The sequence below is a fragment of the Bicyclus anynana genome, chromosome 6 (assembly GCF_947172395.1).
Source record: "Bicyclus anynana chromosome 6, ilBicAnyn1.1, whole genome shotgun sequence".
NCBI lineage: Eukaryota > Metazoa > Arthropoda > Insecta > Lepidoptera > Nymphalidae > Bicyclus > Bicyclus anynana.
Window position 1 is genome coordinate 3,337,271 of NC_069088.1, and position 18,453 is coordinate 3,355,723.

The 18,453-nt window shown below is 36.2% G+C and overlaps 1 protein-coding gene across 1 annotated transcript in view; it reads right to left on the reverse strand.

Annotated features, from left to right (window-relative positions):
• Positions 1–18,453, reverse strand: part of LOC112053346 (hemicentin-1-like) — a 248,203-nt gene that overhangs the window by 60,274 nt on the left and 169,476 nt on the right. Inside the window, exon 4 of the mRNA XM_052881914.1 lies at positions 15,892–16,088. Within this exon, the coding sequence (XP_052737874.1) occupies positions 15,892–16,088 (197 nt within the window). The remainder of the gene's footprint in view (positions 1–15,891; positions 16,089–18,453) is intronic.

The window sequence follows — 18,453 nt, forward strand, 5'->3', positions numbered from 1 at the left end:
TCGTACCGGAACGCTAAATCGCTTAGTACGTCGTTGCCGGTTGTAACTAGCTCCCAGCCAGACCTGAACCAATTAAGAAAACCTTAATAGGCTCAGCCGGAGAACGAACCCAGGACCTCCGTTCTGTAAATCCACCGCGCATACCACTGTGCCATGGGGACCGTCAAACCTAACTATCTTTTGTACTCAACATAGACCGGCGCTTTATTATGTAACATGATGTTTCTTCTAAACGGCACAGTAAGCTGCACCATTAATAAGTATACGGCATCTATTCTACGTATTCTGCACCCAGTAGTCATTTGCAAGCTCCTTTTAAGTAGCTTAACCTTCCTAGTGTGTGAAAGAAAAGTGTTAGCTAGCAATATAGTACATTAACTCTTAATAGCCACGCACGAAACGTTATTGGAACATTTAACCTTCAGTTCTTAGTGAGATGAGACGCTCCGTTATAAATTGGAAGCACACGAGGTGGGGACTCCATAATTGAGTTACCCTACATTAAACTTTTTTCCCCGGCCCGTATATTGCTAAAATAAAAACCTTAGAGTCGTCCCGGACACAAATTACTTTCGACCCAAAGCAATCTCATCGTCGTTATTGTGATTTTGAAAATGGCGTTTTTCATTCCTGATATGATGAACTCGGAATTTTTGTTTTTAAACGTTTCGCAATTTGTGTTCGAAATGTTTTAGCTTTTTCACTAGTTTTCCGTTTAATTTACACTCAACGAAATTTGTATAAGTTGGCTTAAAGTCAAGTTTTATTTCTATCTAAAACAGTGATAATTCTATTTCGCGATGATTTTGTACTACATGTACAAAATCATAAATCTTAGATAACAATTTGATGTTAGCGTGTTCAGATAAACAAACACACTCTTCAGCTTTATAATATTAGTATACATTTTTTTTTTTATAATTTCATCAACATAATGGAAAATCATGTACCGAGTCACCAACTCCCAAGTCACTTGACTTACTTGGCTAAGGGTCTAGAGAAGAAGGGCTACCAGAAGATAAAGGTAATACTAACGTACCTAAGCCTTCGATTCGGAGGGCGAAGGATCGAATCAAGTCCGGGGCATGCACTTCTAACTTTTCAGTTATGTGCATTTTTAGAAATTAAATATCACGTGTCTCAAACGCTCAAGAAAATCATCGTGAAATAACTTACCATACCTAAGAATTTCTTAATTTTTTACGTGTGTAAAATATGCTGAATCGCATTGGGCCAGCGTAGTGGACTATTGGCCTAACCCCTCTCATTCTGAAAGGAGACTCGTTTTTTTTATTCTCTACAAGTTTTAGCCCTTGACTACAATCTCACCTGATGGTAAGTGATGATGCAATCTAAAATGGAAGTGGGCTAACTTGTTAGGAGAAGGATAAAATCCACACTCCTTACGGTTTCTACACGACATCGTACCGGAACGCAAAATCGCTTGGCGGTACGTCTTTGTCGGTAGGGTGGTAACTAGCCACGGCCGAAGCCTCCCACCAGCCAGACCTGGACCAAATAAGAAGACCTCAAGCCATGCTGGGGATTGAACCCATAACCTCCGTCGCCAAATCGTGCTTAATAGTGAGCCGAATCATCATCATCATCTTAAACAACACATATTCGGCTTTATAACCTACGCCCTCGAAATGAAGGCAGACGTCATATAAACTAGGCAATCACGGCTCTCAAAAACCCAAAAGATAATTATTGTTGACAAACACTTATATTTTTATCACACAACACAAAACTCCGCACCCTACCTTATTCGTGATAGCACTTCACACACAAAACATGTCCTTTTATATGCGAAATCACTGAACATGGAAGTGGGATCCTCATTAATGTAAAAGGGGTTCGTAAAATTCACACACACTCCGTGGAGTGAGGCCATTGTTCGATTCGGGCCATTCAATGTTCCACTCTTTATTTTTTTTTTAATTTCTTGCACGCCCTCTCTTAAGCTGTAAGTACCTACATGATGCAAGGTTGTAAGGTCCCCTTTATTTTGATTTCAAGGTTTTGTTAACACTTAGCTAATCTATATCTATACTTATAATAAAACTGGTCGAATTCTATACATTTATTCGCAATATGAGAATTTACTTATTAAATTTGTAACACCAAACGTTACCGTGGTATAACGGACGCCAACGCCATCTAGAATATATACTTATAATACGAATTCTGTACATTTTGTACATTGAAGATATTTGAAAAATTTTTGTTGGGGGCCATTATATAATCGTTACTGACGCTAAAAATTTTTTTTTGCGATCTTTTGTCTCTCTGTCGATCCGTATTTTTTTGTTATTCGGGTATCACGCTGAAACTACTGAATTAATTCAAATGAAACTTGGCAAGGTTTAAGACCATAATACGGAGAAGGTTATAGGATACTTTTTATTGCGAAAATAAAATAAGGAGGGGTGGAATAGGGGTTGAAAGTTTACATTAATTTCCACGCCGAAAAAGTCGCGGGTATCCGGTAGTATCAAATATAGACGAAAGGAAACGTACTTTTCTATCAAGGAAAACATAGTGAGGAAACCTGCATTCCTGTAATTTTTTTCTTAATTATCTACGTGGGTGGTCTGTCAATCTGGATTGGGCTAGTGTGGCTTAACCCGCATTGGGCGCAGTGGTATTTGCGGTGGATTTACAAGACGCAGGTCCTGGGTTCGATCCCCGGGCCAATTGAGGTTTTCTTAATTGGTCCAGGTCTGGCTGGTGGGAGGCTTCAGCCGTAGTCAGTTACCTACCGACAAAGACGTACCGCCAAGCGATTTAGAGTTCCGATACGATGTCGTGTAGAAACCGAAAAGGGTGTGGATTTTCATCCGCCTCCTAACAAGTAGTCCGCTTTCATCTTAAATTGCATCATATCTTACCATCAGGTGAGATTGTAATCAAGGGTTAACTTGTAAAAAATTAAAAAAAAAAAAACACATCGACACAAAAAAATAATTTCCATCGGCTGCATTACACCGAGATATTAATGAAACATTCCGCTGAAATTTCGCGTTGTGCTCGCACCGGGAAACTAGAAAGGCCTCCATGAGGCAAATTAAAATACATCCGAGTAGTACATAATACAGTGTTATCGCACACCAAGCTTTCGTATTACTAGCATTTGTTTATTTCACCTTGCAAATGCCCGCGTTTCGTTCTTTTTTCAAATCCCACGGGAACATTGTGTACAACTGCAACTATGTCCATTTACAGCATGGAATCCATATCTGTGCCAAGTTTTGGAGCATCGGCTTAGCGATAAATAGGTTAGAAACGAAAAACAACTTTCTATCTTTGTTTGGGATATATTAGGACATATTGGGATATAATTGTGTATGATATATTTTTATATCATACACAAATATATCCCAAAAAAATTTAAACTTTATGCAAACACAACTTCGCCCGCCTGAAATTTAGTTTTTCACAAATCCCTCGGGACCATGGATTTTTTCAGGATGAAAAGTCCTACGCGTCAATCCAGAGTAAAATCTATTTCTATTCTAATTTTCAGCCAAATCGGTTCAATAGTTGCGGCATTAACGAGTAAAAACATCCAAACAAACATCCATACAAACTTTTGCGTTTATAATATAAGTAGGATCAATAAATCCAAATCTCCAACTTTATAATAAAAATATTATAAAGTTGGAGAGTTTGTTTCTTTATTTGGTTGAACGCGCTAATCTCAGGAACTACTAGTCCGATTTGAAAAATTCTTTCAGTGTTAGATAGCCCATTTATAGAAGGCTATAGGCTATATATTATCCCCGAATTCTTACTGGAACGGGAGCCACGCGGGTGAAATCGCGCGGTGTCAGATATGGCTATATAAATAGCATAGTTCTCATAAAATGGTTGTATTTATCTCAATATTTGTAACAGTAACCCTTATTTCTAATCATATACTTAATTTTAACTCATAATTAGATCGGTAGATATAAAGGTAACAAAACACTAATAAAGCAGACTTTATACACACATATTCACAATGATTGTTAAAATAAACTAACTTTTAAATTCTGTAATCGCAAAGATAAAGAGAGTAGAATAATTTCAAACTAGATTTCATGAGCTTTTTTGAATCATCAAAGTTCCGTTTGACTCGACTACTGGTTTGGAATGCTGTTCCTTTCAAGATATTTCACAAAAAAGCTCGAACTTTTATGTTAAAGTTGCAGTTGAACTTCTAAATAAATTTTTCGTTATAAAAGTATGAAACTTCTATACATCCAAAAGTGGAAACTTTAGGTACATTCTCGCATAAAAGCGAATGGATACCTCCATAAAATATTTGGCTCGCTGAATGGCCACATACATCGCTGGCATCCGGCCAATTTGGACTTTATTACTGCTACCTATATCAATCATTTTGCTATTTATTCTCCGGGCTTCGTTGCTTTATGTCGTAATGCAGCAGAAATTCTCTTAGAAATTCCAACATACATTTTAACTAGTTTTTCAGGTCATAAACCTATTATCACAGCTATTCACTAAATTCAAGGAGCCGCATAAGCCTGTTGAGTTTTGTACTTCTATTATAAATGAAATCGTAATTCATTAATTCTTTTACATGATTACTAATATTAAACTCGTAAATAATGAAAAGTAACCTCAAGAAAACATTGATGGAAATTGAAATGTATTCAACCAAGAATTTGTTCAAACAAAAAATCTATTTACTCTATTATGCTTAGTAAATACCACTGTAATCGTAATTAAAAAAAATATATATACTAGGTTTTCTTACAACATTGCAGATACATATGAAAATAGAAAAATTATCAAGTGAAATCATATTACAGCGTTATAGAAATTGACAATGCCATAACGAAACGCTCATGAAGAAGACCTTTATTCATTACTGCCTTATAGGAATACAAATTGTAAGTGGCAGGGAAGAGGGAAGCCTTAGAAACGAGGAAGCGAAGCGCTTTTGCTCAAATATAATAGGTGACAAAACCTTTATAGCGCCAGACGCGTCGACGCTTTTTGTGTCTTGTCCTTTATGTGAGGATGTGTGAAGGTAGGCTTGTAACTTTACATCACTAGGGTTTTAAAGTTATGACTCGTCTGTAAATATTACACTAAACTGCATATTTTTTTAAAGGATATTTGCCTTATTATATTACTAGCGGACGCCCGCGACTTCATCCGCGTAAAACATTGCCCCTACCATATCCTACCAATACCCTGAGTATTTCCATTTTCTGGTTCTAAGCTACCTCTTCACCAATTTTCAGCCAAATCAGTCGAGACGTTTTTGAGTTATAAATAGTGTAATTAACACGACTTTCTTTTATATATGTAGAAGATTACCAATTTCATTCTCTTCCAATTAGTCGTGAACAGTTAACAGTGGTTCAACAGACGGGAATCAAACATAAGACTGTATTGAACAAGCGTACAATAACGCCTGAGCCTATGGAGTTGTTGAAGCTCTTATTATTAAATAAATCTTGTGAAGTCATTACATGAACCGTACCAATGAATCGCAGTAAACAGAATTAACGTCAAAGGAAAAAAACAAAAGTTAATTAAGTATAATAATATTTAAATTGCGCTTGGTGTAGTCGCAGCTTTATTTTGTTGTTTTTAATTAAGAACAGGGTTAAACAAAATTGGTCGAATTACATTCAGAAGTTTGTAATTACGCTCATTTGGGATATCAGGGGGTGGGTGCTGTGAATTTTTGGCCCACATCTCGCTTGGGTTGCGTATAATGGGTTCGGTTGCAAATTACACGAGCGCTTATATAATATTTCAAAACATAATTATCTAAAGTGGATAATTCGTGTTGGAGCAATTCTGTCTAACAGCCCCTTCACATCAGAGGCGTTCGTCGAATCTTTATCAAGCATAAACCAAATTACCATGATTTGGGTGTGGTTGCCAACTTGCCAGTAATACTATAGGTATAGTACACGGCCTGTATGATGAATAAAACGTAGTGACCGAAGATTTTATACTTTTAGATATGTTACGTGCCTACAAAATCACCGCAAAAAGTGATCCGGATTTAGCTACTTCACTAAGCGCACACATGCACAATTTAGTGTTTACTTTAATTAATATTTATGTATTGACATTGTAGACAAAATATATTTATTATTTGTTTTCTTTCGTTGTTTATAATGCGACTACATGAAATTAAAACAATCATCCAATTTTGACGTGCTAGTGACATATCTTTAGTTTAGAATATCGTTTGTAATAATACATTTTCGGGTATTAGCAACATACAGCAAGTAACCATAGTATCATACGAACGCCATGTATGAAAATAATTGCATACTGAATCGGGTTATTGAATATTTATTATTATTTGTCATCTTTACAATGTACTGGGCAACCACGGAGCAATTGGCTTGTAACAATCGTGCTTTACTTTTTTATTAGAAATAAGCTTGCGCTTGACCACGATCTCACCTGATGGTAAGTGTAGATGTGCCCTAAGGTGAAACTTAATGACGGAGGTCCTGGGTTCGATCCCCGGCTGGGCCGATTGAGGTTTTCTTAATTGGTCCAGGTCTAGCAGGTGGGAGGCTTCGGCCGTGGCTAGTTACCACCCTACCGACAAAGACGTACCGCCAAGCGATTTAGCGTTCCGGTACGATGTCGTGTAGAAAGCGAAAGGAGTGTAGATTTTCATCCTCGTCCTAACAAGTTAGCCCGCTTCCATCTTAGACTGCATCATCACACTTACCATCAGGTGAGATTGTAGTCAAGGGCTAACTTGTAAGGAATAAAAAAAAAAAAAAAAAACACGCTTGCCTATAAAATGCCTATTCACGCTCATCTTAAAGATCCCTAGGTTGTAAGAATAACAAAAAAAGGTGACGGTGGTACAAGCTCAACTTACAAAGCTTACTTGCCGAGGTCTATACATAAGGCTTTAACTACTCCCACTCTCACATTTACTCAATAGGCTACAGAGATATTACATTTCTCTTGAGTTTTGGAGGGAATGAGTTATTATGAATATTTTACAAGTGACGTCTTTTATATTGCCCAGCTAATAATAGTCCTTCTAAAAATACATTTATCCTCAATTGATCCGTTAGAAGGATGCTCATTGAAAATTATTAGACGTCAGTATTGGCAAAGAGCTCGTATTGAAACCGCAATTTTGGCCGAGCTCCGAGCGAACTTCCGGTCATTAATTTGGCGAGCATCTGGTACAGGTGACTTGTACGCTGGCACGTAGATGATACAACAACAGAGCTTGCGATGCCTAAACTACATAGACTTGTACATAGAACGTTAGATTTACTTAATTTTAACGTTTATTACTTTACGACTACGTCCGCGCGAAATTCGGTTTTTTTACAATTCCCGCGGGAACCATGGATTTTTCCGGAATGAAAAGTTGCATCTGCGTTAATCCAGAGTAAAATCTATTTCCATTCCAAATTATAGCCGAATTGCTTCAGTAGTAGCGGCGTTATAGAGTAACAAACATCCATACATTCTTTCGTGTTTATATATTGGTAATTTCAAAGGTAGAGGCGATATGTTGGCATAAGAATTACTAATTTTCTAAAATAAAATAAATAAACGATGTTTTAGATGTCGGACAAGTGGGTCAGAAACAGTTGCTACCTCCCAAAGCGACTCTAATACGAGTACAAACACGTTAATCTACAATTGCAAACAAACTTACTGTTTTAGCGAAAGGTATCATCACGACATCTTTGCTACGAGTGGATTTTGTGACAGGGCCGGGTTAAGGAGATTAAGAAGGCAATCGAACACGCGGTCGTCCTTAGTCTCTTAGAAAACGTTAAACCTTTATTTCTTACGGTCAATAGGAATTCAGTTTATATTTTTAACTACAGTGGCTACAGATGAATCCTCATTTAAAATCAAACCTGTTACTACTTCCTAGGAACTATTAAATATCTTTGAGATATAAATATATTTATTTTATTAACAAATATTTATCTGTTTATCTGTCTTCTGTTATTTTAAACATTCCAAATTAAATACTTGCCCGTTTAAATAGGACCCAATTGTACTGATTTATGCAGAAAAGACAGAAAGGCTTTAAATAAATGGTAATTTACATATTTTCACGTGATTGGAGGCAATCGTATCTGCCGTTCGATTTATTGGAGTGGCTCGGAAACTGTGCCGTGTCAAATATGATGTATTTTTCATATGCGTTCCATTATTTTAATGCATCATACTATTTTATTATTCAATACTGAATGTATTGAATAATATTATGTTATTAATAGGTACAATTGGTGCTATTTTAATGCATGTACGGCAGTAATCAAACTGGTGGGTTATTTACGTCGTTCATTCGGATTGAATGTTGCTTCATTGTTCATATTTACTTTACAATTTATTTTTTTATAACTTACTTACTTAATTTAATTATAGAGAAGAGGAGCTTTATTTATTAAACTAGCGGACGCCTGCGACTTTTTTCGCGTGGAATTTAGTTTTTCACAAATCCCGCGGAAACCATGGATTTTTAAGTTATGAAAAGTTGCCTATGTATTAATCCAATGTAAAATCTACTTTTATTCCAAATTTCAGCAAAATCGCTTCAGTAGCCGCAGCACAAAGGAGATCCCCCATCATCCCTTATTTTATTCTTTTTGAGGGTTGAATTTATCAAAATCCAATTTAAACGAACGTCTTCATTTTATTAGCTCCAATCTTTGGTGGAATCTATCAAAATCCTTTCTTAGAGGATACCTACGTCATAGTAGCTTTATGCATGCAAAGGTTCAGCCCGATCGTTTTAAAATTGACAAAGTTTCATACAAACTTTCATCCCTTATTTTATCCCCTTGGGGATAGAATTGATCAAAATCCTTTCTTAACGGATGTTTACGTCATAATATCTACCTGCGTGGCAAATTTCAGCCCGATCCGTGTAGTGGTTTGGGCTGTGCATTGATAGATCACTATGTCAGTCAGTCACCTTTGAGTTATATATATTTACATAATATATATAAAGTGACGATTACAAAAATATTGTAGTAATTACCTTTAATTACAGGTATGAAAACAATAAAGGGCTTAAAATAGAACATATGTGGTGACAACTAGCAAACGACATAATTATTCTGACAGCTTTTTAAATAACGACTCAAAACCCGACCGCAAAAATCATCATATCTACCTACCAATGCAACAGCCGTATTTACTACAAAAACCGTGTCCTTTCTATGAGTTAGAGTACAATGTATTTGGAATATTTCAAAAGAATAAACAATTCCGTTTCAAATCCTGTTTGCCCCATCATCAAAATTCTAATGTCGTCACACCACCATTTATTTTATAAATCCCAAACGCAGACAGTGGCCAAGTGTTTATATGCCATCAGCAATAAAAAGGGATAGACAATAAAATGTTCTATTATTGTTGGAGATAAAAGCAAGCTTAATAGGGGTTTTATTGCCCCGGGGAAACTTAAAACTCTCTGTTAGTTTCATGGAAAATAATGACGTATTTTATATGAGCCTGCGTAATAAGATGCACGGTTCAAATTGATGTCATTGTAGAACTTAATGTACTCGTTTATGCTAATATTATAAAGAGGTAAAGTTTGTGAGGTTGTAGGAGGTAATCTCTGGATCTACTGATCCGATTTTTATAATTCTTTTACCAAAAGGAAGTCACTTTATTTGTAAGTATCATAAGATATATCTTACTCCCGTTTTCCCACGGGAAGTACGCAGGTGAAGAAATACAAATCGAAGTTTACTACAGAGTATTATATCTGTGGCCTTAATTGCAAATTAATATCAATATTCTGTGAAAAATTACATACAAGTTACCTATACAAAAATCAAGACCAGGAATATAAATAAAACTAACTACTTATATATAAGATCAGTTAATATAATGCAAAGAAAGTTTAATTAGCATGGTAGATTTAAAATTTATATTATATTGTATATTTTCTGAAATATTTAAACCGGGGTTTTTAATTATGAGATTGTCCATGCAACGCAGCGTAAACAAAACCAACTTTGTAATATCAATATCACGTTTTTTAACGACGATATTTCAATTAATTAATTTTTTGATGTTCAAGAGAAGAGGGAATTAAGGGGGTAATAATATAAAAGGGGGAAGAGAAAATAAATTTAAGAAAATTGGAACACGTTGCAAATGGATACCTACGTTGACAGATCATATTTGACACAGCTTCCCGAATAATCCCAATAAATCAGCAACACACACGGCTACACGATTGCTTGCAATCACGTGAAAATATGTAAATTACGGCTCCGCATCTCGACGGTAATAAATCTGTTCAATTCAACGCAATTTAAACGCTTATGGCCCCTTCACACAAGCGTACGCGTTCCTCGAGCGAAAAAGTAAAGCCTTCGAGCTAGTAATTATCGAGTTAGTAGTGATTACCTTGTAGGTTCAGATTGCTTATGGCTTCTCAGTACGAGGTCCAAGGTTGGCAATTTTTTTGGATTAAAGTTAAAGTTAGCCCTTGACTTAGATTTCGCCTGATGCAGTTTAATATGGAAGCGGACTTAATTGAAAGAAATACATGTTCCTTCTATCCATATCTCTGATTGTTTAATACGCGGCATCATACCGAAATGCTAAATCGTAATGTATGTCTTTGCACGTAAGATTACAACACGAGCGGAGAAAGGGAGTGTTCATCGAGTGTCAAGGAATTCCTTAACCCTACGCTCATTGGTCACAAGTCCAGGACTCTGCTCGGAGTTTTTCTCTCTGCCACGCGATAGACCCGGCACCCGTGCCGCGATATCATGGAATGCTAAAATATTAGTCTCTCTCTAGCCACGACCGATGTCTAACACCAGAGCAGACCTGAGCCAATTTATTAAATCCTAATTTCACCCGAGGTGGGAATTTAACCTCCCTCTTGAAAGAAGTACCGAGCTTTTCTTACAACTAAGAAATTTTTAATCCCGATAACCAAAAAAATAACAATAATAAGCCTGCCTACTAGCTTTGGAGCTGACTGGTGGATCTACAGTCTACACACCAAACTCCCTTCCCATGTATAACTCTAAACAATTTAACAATGTATATTGTGCTCACGTTCCTTTAGTTAAAACACACATCAAAAGCCAAGCCGGTTTTCGAAAAAAGTATAACTATAACCTTAAAATACACGACTAAAACCTTTACTTTTGTCAACCAGTATTAGATTGTAACTTCAAGAGCCGGTCTAGACTACGGTCGTTCTATCTCAGATTTCATCAAAAGACCCCTTTACTTAATATTAATGCCCTACTTTGACAAAGCGGTTGAAAGCTTTAGAACCTAACCCCGACGTGATTTTATAAATGTACATTACGGCCCCTTGGTAACTACGAAATATATCCTTTGTAACACTAATATTTTTTATTGTTTTGTGCTTTACTATCTAAAATGTGCGAAAAAAGGTTCGCTATTCAATGTATATATTTAAACCACTTCAGTCCATGGATTATATCAATTCAATTGAAATTTTTGAATTGTATTGGCATTCTTTTAGAATCTGCTATACATACATTCAATTACACATATATGAGGCTAAGAGACAAATAAGAAAAAAAACAAATCAAGTAAGCTTAGTTATCATCTATTAAATCGTCAAGTTTGACTTTTTGTAGAGACTACCACCAATTTAGAAGACAACTGCAGTTGAAAAGAGAAAAGTTTCCCCTTTGTTTGTTTGTTCAAACAAGAAAACAAATCGAATTCTACACGGATGACGACAGTTATACAAGGTTACATCACAAATTTCTACGGCCGATACTAGATCATTAAGGTATATCAAAACAAATAAAACGTCTAGGGATATCCATGACATAGGGATGAAGACCCTCGCTGTGTCTTGCAGTGTAATAATAAAATAGTGACGGTGATACAATTTCAAATAGCTCCTGTACACACTCTCTGAAATTAATTCTGTAAAATAGTTACAGTGCGATTGTAAAATAATTGTTCAAGTAACTCTTGCGCACTCAGACCAATTATTGTATAGGACCTGCCTCGCTAGACCTTACTTTTCTGTCAAAGTATATGATCAATGATCTAATGCGATTATAAAAACAGTCTCTATAGAATCGACGTTAAATAGTTGTAATCGTGTTCGTCGGTTAAAGAGCTCCGTAAAAATACCTTTTTGTGTAATTGGATTGTGTAAAAAACGGGCAATAACTTCTAGTTTAGTATAAGATATACACAAAATCTAAGCTCGTTTTCCTCAGAAAATGACAGACAATTTTGTTCGTGACTGTGAGTGCGATACAGGTCCTTCTATGATTGGTCTGAGCTTGCGCACTCTTTGAAATATATTCCGTAAAATATCATTTCGTTTGGAACCTCATTCATTGCCTGTAACAATGTTTTCGCCAGGTGCTTTATATTCCGCTTCAATAAACAGGAATTTGTGCTGCATATTTAAGAAGCCTTGCAGCTCTGCATCGAGATGGGAATATGAAATTGTCGCCAATAAATATTAAATGGAGGTACGCTATGCATTTGCTGGGAGGGGGAATGAATAATTGTGCATTGTCTCCTCGTTTTGTTTGAAACTGTTTTAAATCATTTAGTACCCCGTACTTGTTAATCCAAACACAATTTTCATAGTAGTAACTATCTGCTGATCTTATCCTTTTCAGTGTATATTTTAGTACCTGTTGTATAATGTTTAATTATATTTTATATATACTCAGAGGCACAATAATCCGCCCATTTTAATATACTCGCGACATATTAAAGTTGGCGGATAATTGTAGCTTTGATTCTATAATAAGGAGTAGAAGGCAAGTGACATGATATAAAATTAAAAAAATTAGGTGATTTAACAAGAATATTGAAGCACAAAAAACAATTATTTTCATAAATTGTGATTCCCGGAATGAATACGGAAATTATTTTCTTTTCATGTTGATCGATATATTTCGTTAACCTTATACAACATTTTATTAAGATCTTCTAAGAAAGTAAATATTACGTATCTCAAACGGTAAAGGATAAGCATCGTGAGGAAACCTGCACCTGCATACCAGAGAATTTTCTTGATTCTCTGCATGTGTGAAGTCTACTAATCCGCATTGGCCCAGCGTGGTGGACTATTAGACTAACCCCTCATTCTGAGTGGAGACTGAAGTTCAGCAGCGAGCCGAATATGAGTTGATAATGACGATAATGATTAAAATCGTTCAATTATCGTTCAATTAAGACTTGTCGTTCATCGTTCAATTAAGACTTGTCTCTGTTAAGGCATATTATTTTAGTACTAAAATAATATATTAAAAAATCATTCCTATCAAATTGATATAAAAAATACATGTAGCAAGTGCTACAAAATACAATAAGGAAGCAGTTACGAGCAGATACATGTACATGTAAAATGTATGGTGACACGGGTCCTGTCGCCGTATAAAGAACTTTTCACACAAAAAACTAATGGAACAGTGATTCAAGAGTCCAGAGGAAAATGTTCCCCATTTTGTCGTCAGCTCTTCAGCGAGTGATTGATTCGTTTTTAACTAAAAGGTTATTTATCAAGTTGAACATCTCGGATTCTTGTTCGAGGACAGCGATAAGTAGGGGATTAAGATTACGCCCCGTTACAGTTAAATTATGAGGATTTTACGTGCCTTTTATTTTTAGCCTTTAATTATCGTAAAGAACTTCCTAAACTCTTTAACCTAAAACTAGAAAAATCGTATAAAGGCAAGAAAACGTGATCCATAATCATCATCATATTATACCTGATTCGACTTATATAGAATCGGCAAAAAATTATGACATCTTCCAATCTTATAATAGGAGCATGAGAGCTAACAAACTTTCAGCATAAAACTTTATAAATAATGTAATGTAATATAGTATAGTGTATGTAATCAACGACATACCTCCTGAAAAGAAATAGACTAAATGTCAACCAATGGCGGCGGAGTAGTCTCAGTCTCGTCTCTTTATTCCCAACGCAATGATAATAGTTATATTTCTGGTTCTGCTATTGCTATTACCTTTGGCTATTTCTCTTCATGAAATACGTGTTTTGGTTGCAAGATAGGCCCACTGGTCATCACAGACTCTCGATATAAGTAACCGAAGTGCATAGTCATATTTCCTATCTATCAGTAGGTCTAGGCGTGCGCCACGAGATATCTCATGATGAATTCGCGGCCAATAACGAAGAAGTCTTAAATAATGTTCTCTCTTTGGTATGGGATGGGATGAAATAGAGCGGTATTTTTGACACCGCCCCATGTAGGTCGATAGGAGTAGAAACAGTAGAGACTGGAGGTAGGCAGGAGTAGAAACTTTTACAAAAATCCTTAATAGTAATCAATTAATTTGCAAAATAATTCACAGATGAAATATACAACTTACAAATAGTAGACTTGCTAATAAATATTACCCCAAGATCCTTTAAAATTCCTTTTAATTTCAGTTACGCTACTAAATATGAAATTATGCATAATCTTAGAAGTGAGTTTGAAGTAAACATATTTGTTTACTAGCGGACTTTGCGACTTCATCCTCGTGAAATTATAGATCCCGTGGGATTTTAACAAAACCATGGATTTTTCAGTAATGAAATGTATTAATCCAGAGTAAAATTTGTTTCCATTCCAAATTTCCGCCGATTTGGCGGAAATTTGGAATGAAAGCTTCAGTAGCACAAAGGAACAAACATACACACTTACACACACACATTTACACACAAACTTTCGCCTGTATATTATTAGTGTGATTTGCTTTTGATTGCCAGACATATAGATATGTTAATTTAATATTGTTTATGTTTATTTTAAATGTTTTAAATACCCGGTCCTGCTCCGTTATTACTAAGAATGAATGTCTAAGAATGTATCTTTCCGTATTTTCAATATTTAATTCAGATGACAGAACATAAAAAAACTAAAGATAACTAAAGCTTTAATTTAAAATACTTTCAAAATAGAACTCCAAAGGAATTGAACAAAATTTCAAATAGAGCTCCATTTCTAACAAATGCTGGACCATATTTGGGCCTGGACGTGCTCTGCTCGCTTCTTTGATAAACTTTGACGGCCCAAGTTCAGAAGAACTACTTGATTCAATAAACAACTCTCTGATAGAGTGAAACATGTACTTTAAGTTAAAGTCAGTTCGTAGAAAGGAGTGTTCACGGATAGGAATAGAATTCATTTTAAATTAAGGCAATTTAGCCTACTTGATATAAATGAAAAGTATAGGCAATTTTTTTGTGAAAACTACCATTAGAAAAAGAAAGAATGAAAAAACGTTTATTTTAAAATTGTGCCATACTCCTTTTTTGCCCACTTAATGATCGCCATACTCCACAGCGCCTTAGCACTACTGTCGCGTCCAGTTAGACGGTGGTTATGTGGTCAGTATATTTACAAATGTGACTTCGAATATATTATAAGGGTTCATTATAAAAGAGCTATTTCGGAAAAGTACAACAACCTGTATTGTTTGCTTCTGTATTGTTTGGTTAAAAATCGCTTTGTGTGCGTATAAAGTTTGAAACTGAAGAAAATAAAATAGAACATCATTTCTACTTTAGTCATGTTAATTTAAGATAATGTTAAAAGCGGTTTCAGACTAGCGTTTTATACGCGCGTATGAGCTCGTTTTTGGAAGCGCATGTAGGCGCGTATAGGCGCGTCTTTAGGTACACGCTCAACTCGTACGAGTGTTGATGCGCTCCTAAGCTCGTATAAGCCGGTATCGTGTCGGTATCCATGTTGATACCGACACGATACCACCGGTTTGAGCGAACACGCCGAAATGCCCGTTTACGCGAGTCCAGTTTTTTGAAGCGCGTAATATAGCGCGCGTGTAAGCGCATACTTTGCGACGCGCTAGTCTGAAATCGCTCTAATAAATGAAAACTATATCTTGTCTTACCTATAACATGAAGCATGAACTTGTAGTTCCTTGTAGGTGACACTTTGAAGTCGACACGGCAACGATACAGCGCGCGGTCGCTCGGGACAACGTCCCGTATCCGCAGCGAGGAGTGCGGCGCGGCGTGCCAGCGCGCGCGGCCCGCGAGCGACGCGTCCGCCCAGTGTGCATCTGGCCCTTTGTCCCGACCGTCGTAACTGCAAACAATATTTTAATATATCATTGCTTTGAACAGCAGGTAAATTCACTAACTTTGATGTATGTTAGTGGACATATACGAAATTTACCAACTAGTTATTGTTTGTAGAGTCATGATAGCCCAGTGGATATGACCTCTGTCTCCGATTCCGGAGAATGTGGGTTCGAATCCGGTCCGGGGTATGCACCTCCAACTTACATTTGTGCATTGTGCATTGCATGCATGTGTGCATTTTAAGAAATTTAATATCACGTGTCACAAACGGTGAAGGAAAACATGGTGAGGAAATCTGCATAACAGAGAATTTTCTTAATTCTGTGTGTCAAGTCTGCCAATCCGCATTGGGCCAGCGTGGTAGACTATTGGCCTAACCCCTCTCATTCTGAGAGGAGACTCGAGCTCAGCCGTGAGCCGAATATGGGTTGATAACGAACGAATTTTTAGTAATTCTAAGTCACGTAATTTCGTATTTACTATTTACTTAATGCTAACTAATGAAAATTGAGATTATAGATCAAAAATGTCATCCGGTGCCTAATGAAAACCATTCTTTTATATCATAGAGTAGGTAGATGACATTGCCCAATTTACATTATGATTTTTATTAGTCTTTACGGAATACGAAAATTGCGGTCGTTAGTGATCTGATATTGATTGTATTAGATAGATAGCACAAATCAAAGTTAGTGAATTGGCCGGCAGGGCCTCCTTATGGTAGAGGTGTTTTAGTGCTTACCCACCACGCTGCACGTAAACGTTACGGTGGGTACAGCCACATATTAGACTGTGTGATATTTAAGGACCACTAATTCATAATATACTGATAGTTTAATATGTTACAGGAGTGTAATACCACAAACTCAACTCAATTCCGGGCTTTTACTAAAAATATGATACTTAGGCAAATTTTTATTTAAATAATGAAAATAAACTTTGGTATAAAACAGCTACTGCCGTGCAAAATAGAACAATGTTCTCCTTTTATTAATATTTCTTAATAAAACTCATAAAACTAATAAAAGATGGAGGGTAAATGGCATTCGCCAAGGTAACCTTATATATTTTCTTTGAGTCAAACCCAATACATCCTGAGATAAATTCGAAATGAAACGAAAGCCTTGTTAGAAAATCTGGACGGACAAAGAAACTCAAGAGATCTTTGAAAGCGTTTCTCCCGAGTTAAAACAAACAATAGTTATTGTTCAATATCCTTAAGCGAAATGGCAACTTAAATAAATCGAATCTTCCGTAATACAATCACAAAATGTATCAAGCGTAAAAAAGTATGGCATTTTTTTGTAAACTATGAGTAACTTGCTGATGTAAAATTAATAGATTGTTTTCAAATAGCCTATATTTGTGCTACTTTGAGTTCCACAAAGTCGACAAAGAAACCTTATAATATACTAGCTGACGCCGCGCGGTTTTATTTGCGTGGTTTCCGTTCCCGTAGGAATACGGGCATAATATAGGCTATGTATTATCGATATAGCTGCGATAAAAGGGCTATCTAACACTGAAAGAATTTTTCAAATCGGACCAGTAGCTCCTGAGATTAGTGCGTTCAATCAATCAAACAAACAAACAGACTCTTCAGCTTTATAATATTAGTATAGATTCACCATGTTTTTACATTTGTCCATGAATCCATCAGTCTACGATATAGCTCAGTCACTTAGTAACAGCTGTGGTTAAACACGAGTCTAGTGTGTATTAAGCAAGCCGACAAAGTCGTATAGTGAATACAAAAGTTTTTTTCGGGTACCTTCCCTACACGCTAAAAGGAGATGAAAATGTGTTAACACCATTTTATCTGTTATTGAAATAATTAAGGTTTAGGAGTTAAGTGCTATTTTTTTAAAGTCACATGTCTCCCAACCTCTCTGCTACGTGACAAAAATCACAGTAATAGTATTTTTAAAAATTAAAAAAGGACTATCGCAGCTAAGTAGTAACTGAAATTCAGGAAGTCGACCACACCAAAAAGCATTATTGTAATTCATTCGTCATTCATCTTTATCAACCCATATTCCGCTCACTGCTGAGCTCAAGTCTCCTCTCAGAATGAGAGGGGTTAGGCTAATATTCCACCACGCTGGCCCAATTGGAAGACCTCAGGCGCAGAGAATTGAGAAAATTCTCAGGTATCATGTTATATTTAATTTCTTAAAACGCACACAACAGAAAAGTTTGAGGTTCATGCCCCGGACTAGATTCGAACCGACACCCTCCAGAATCAGAGGTTAGGTCATACCCACTGGGCACTAGGCTATCAGGACTAATTCATTGATGACTTACAACTGAACGCTACACTGACTAGCCTGACTCGCACTTGACTGGTTTTTGCCTTTGCCTTTAAAAAA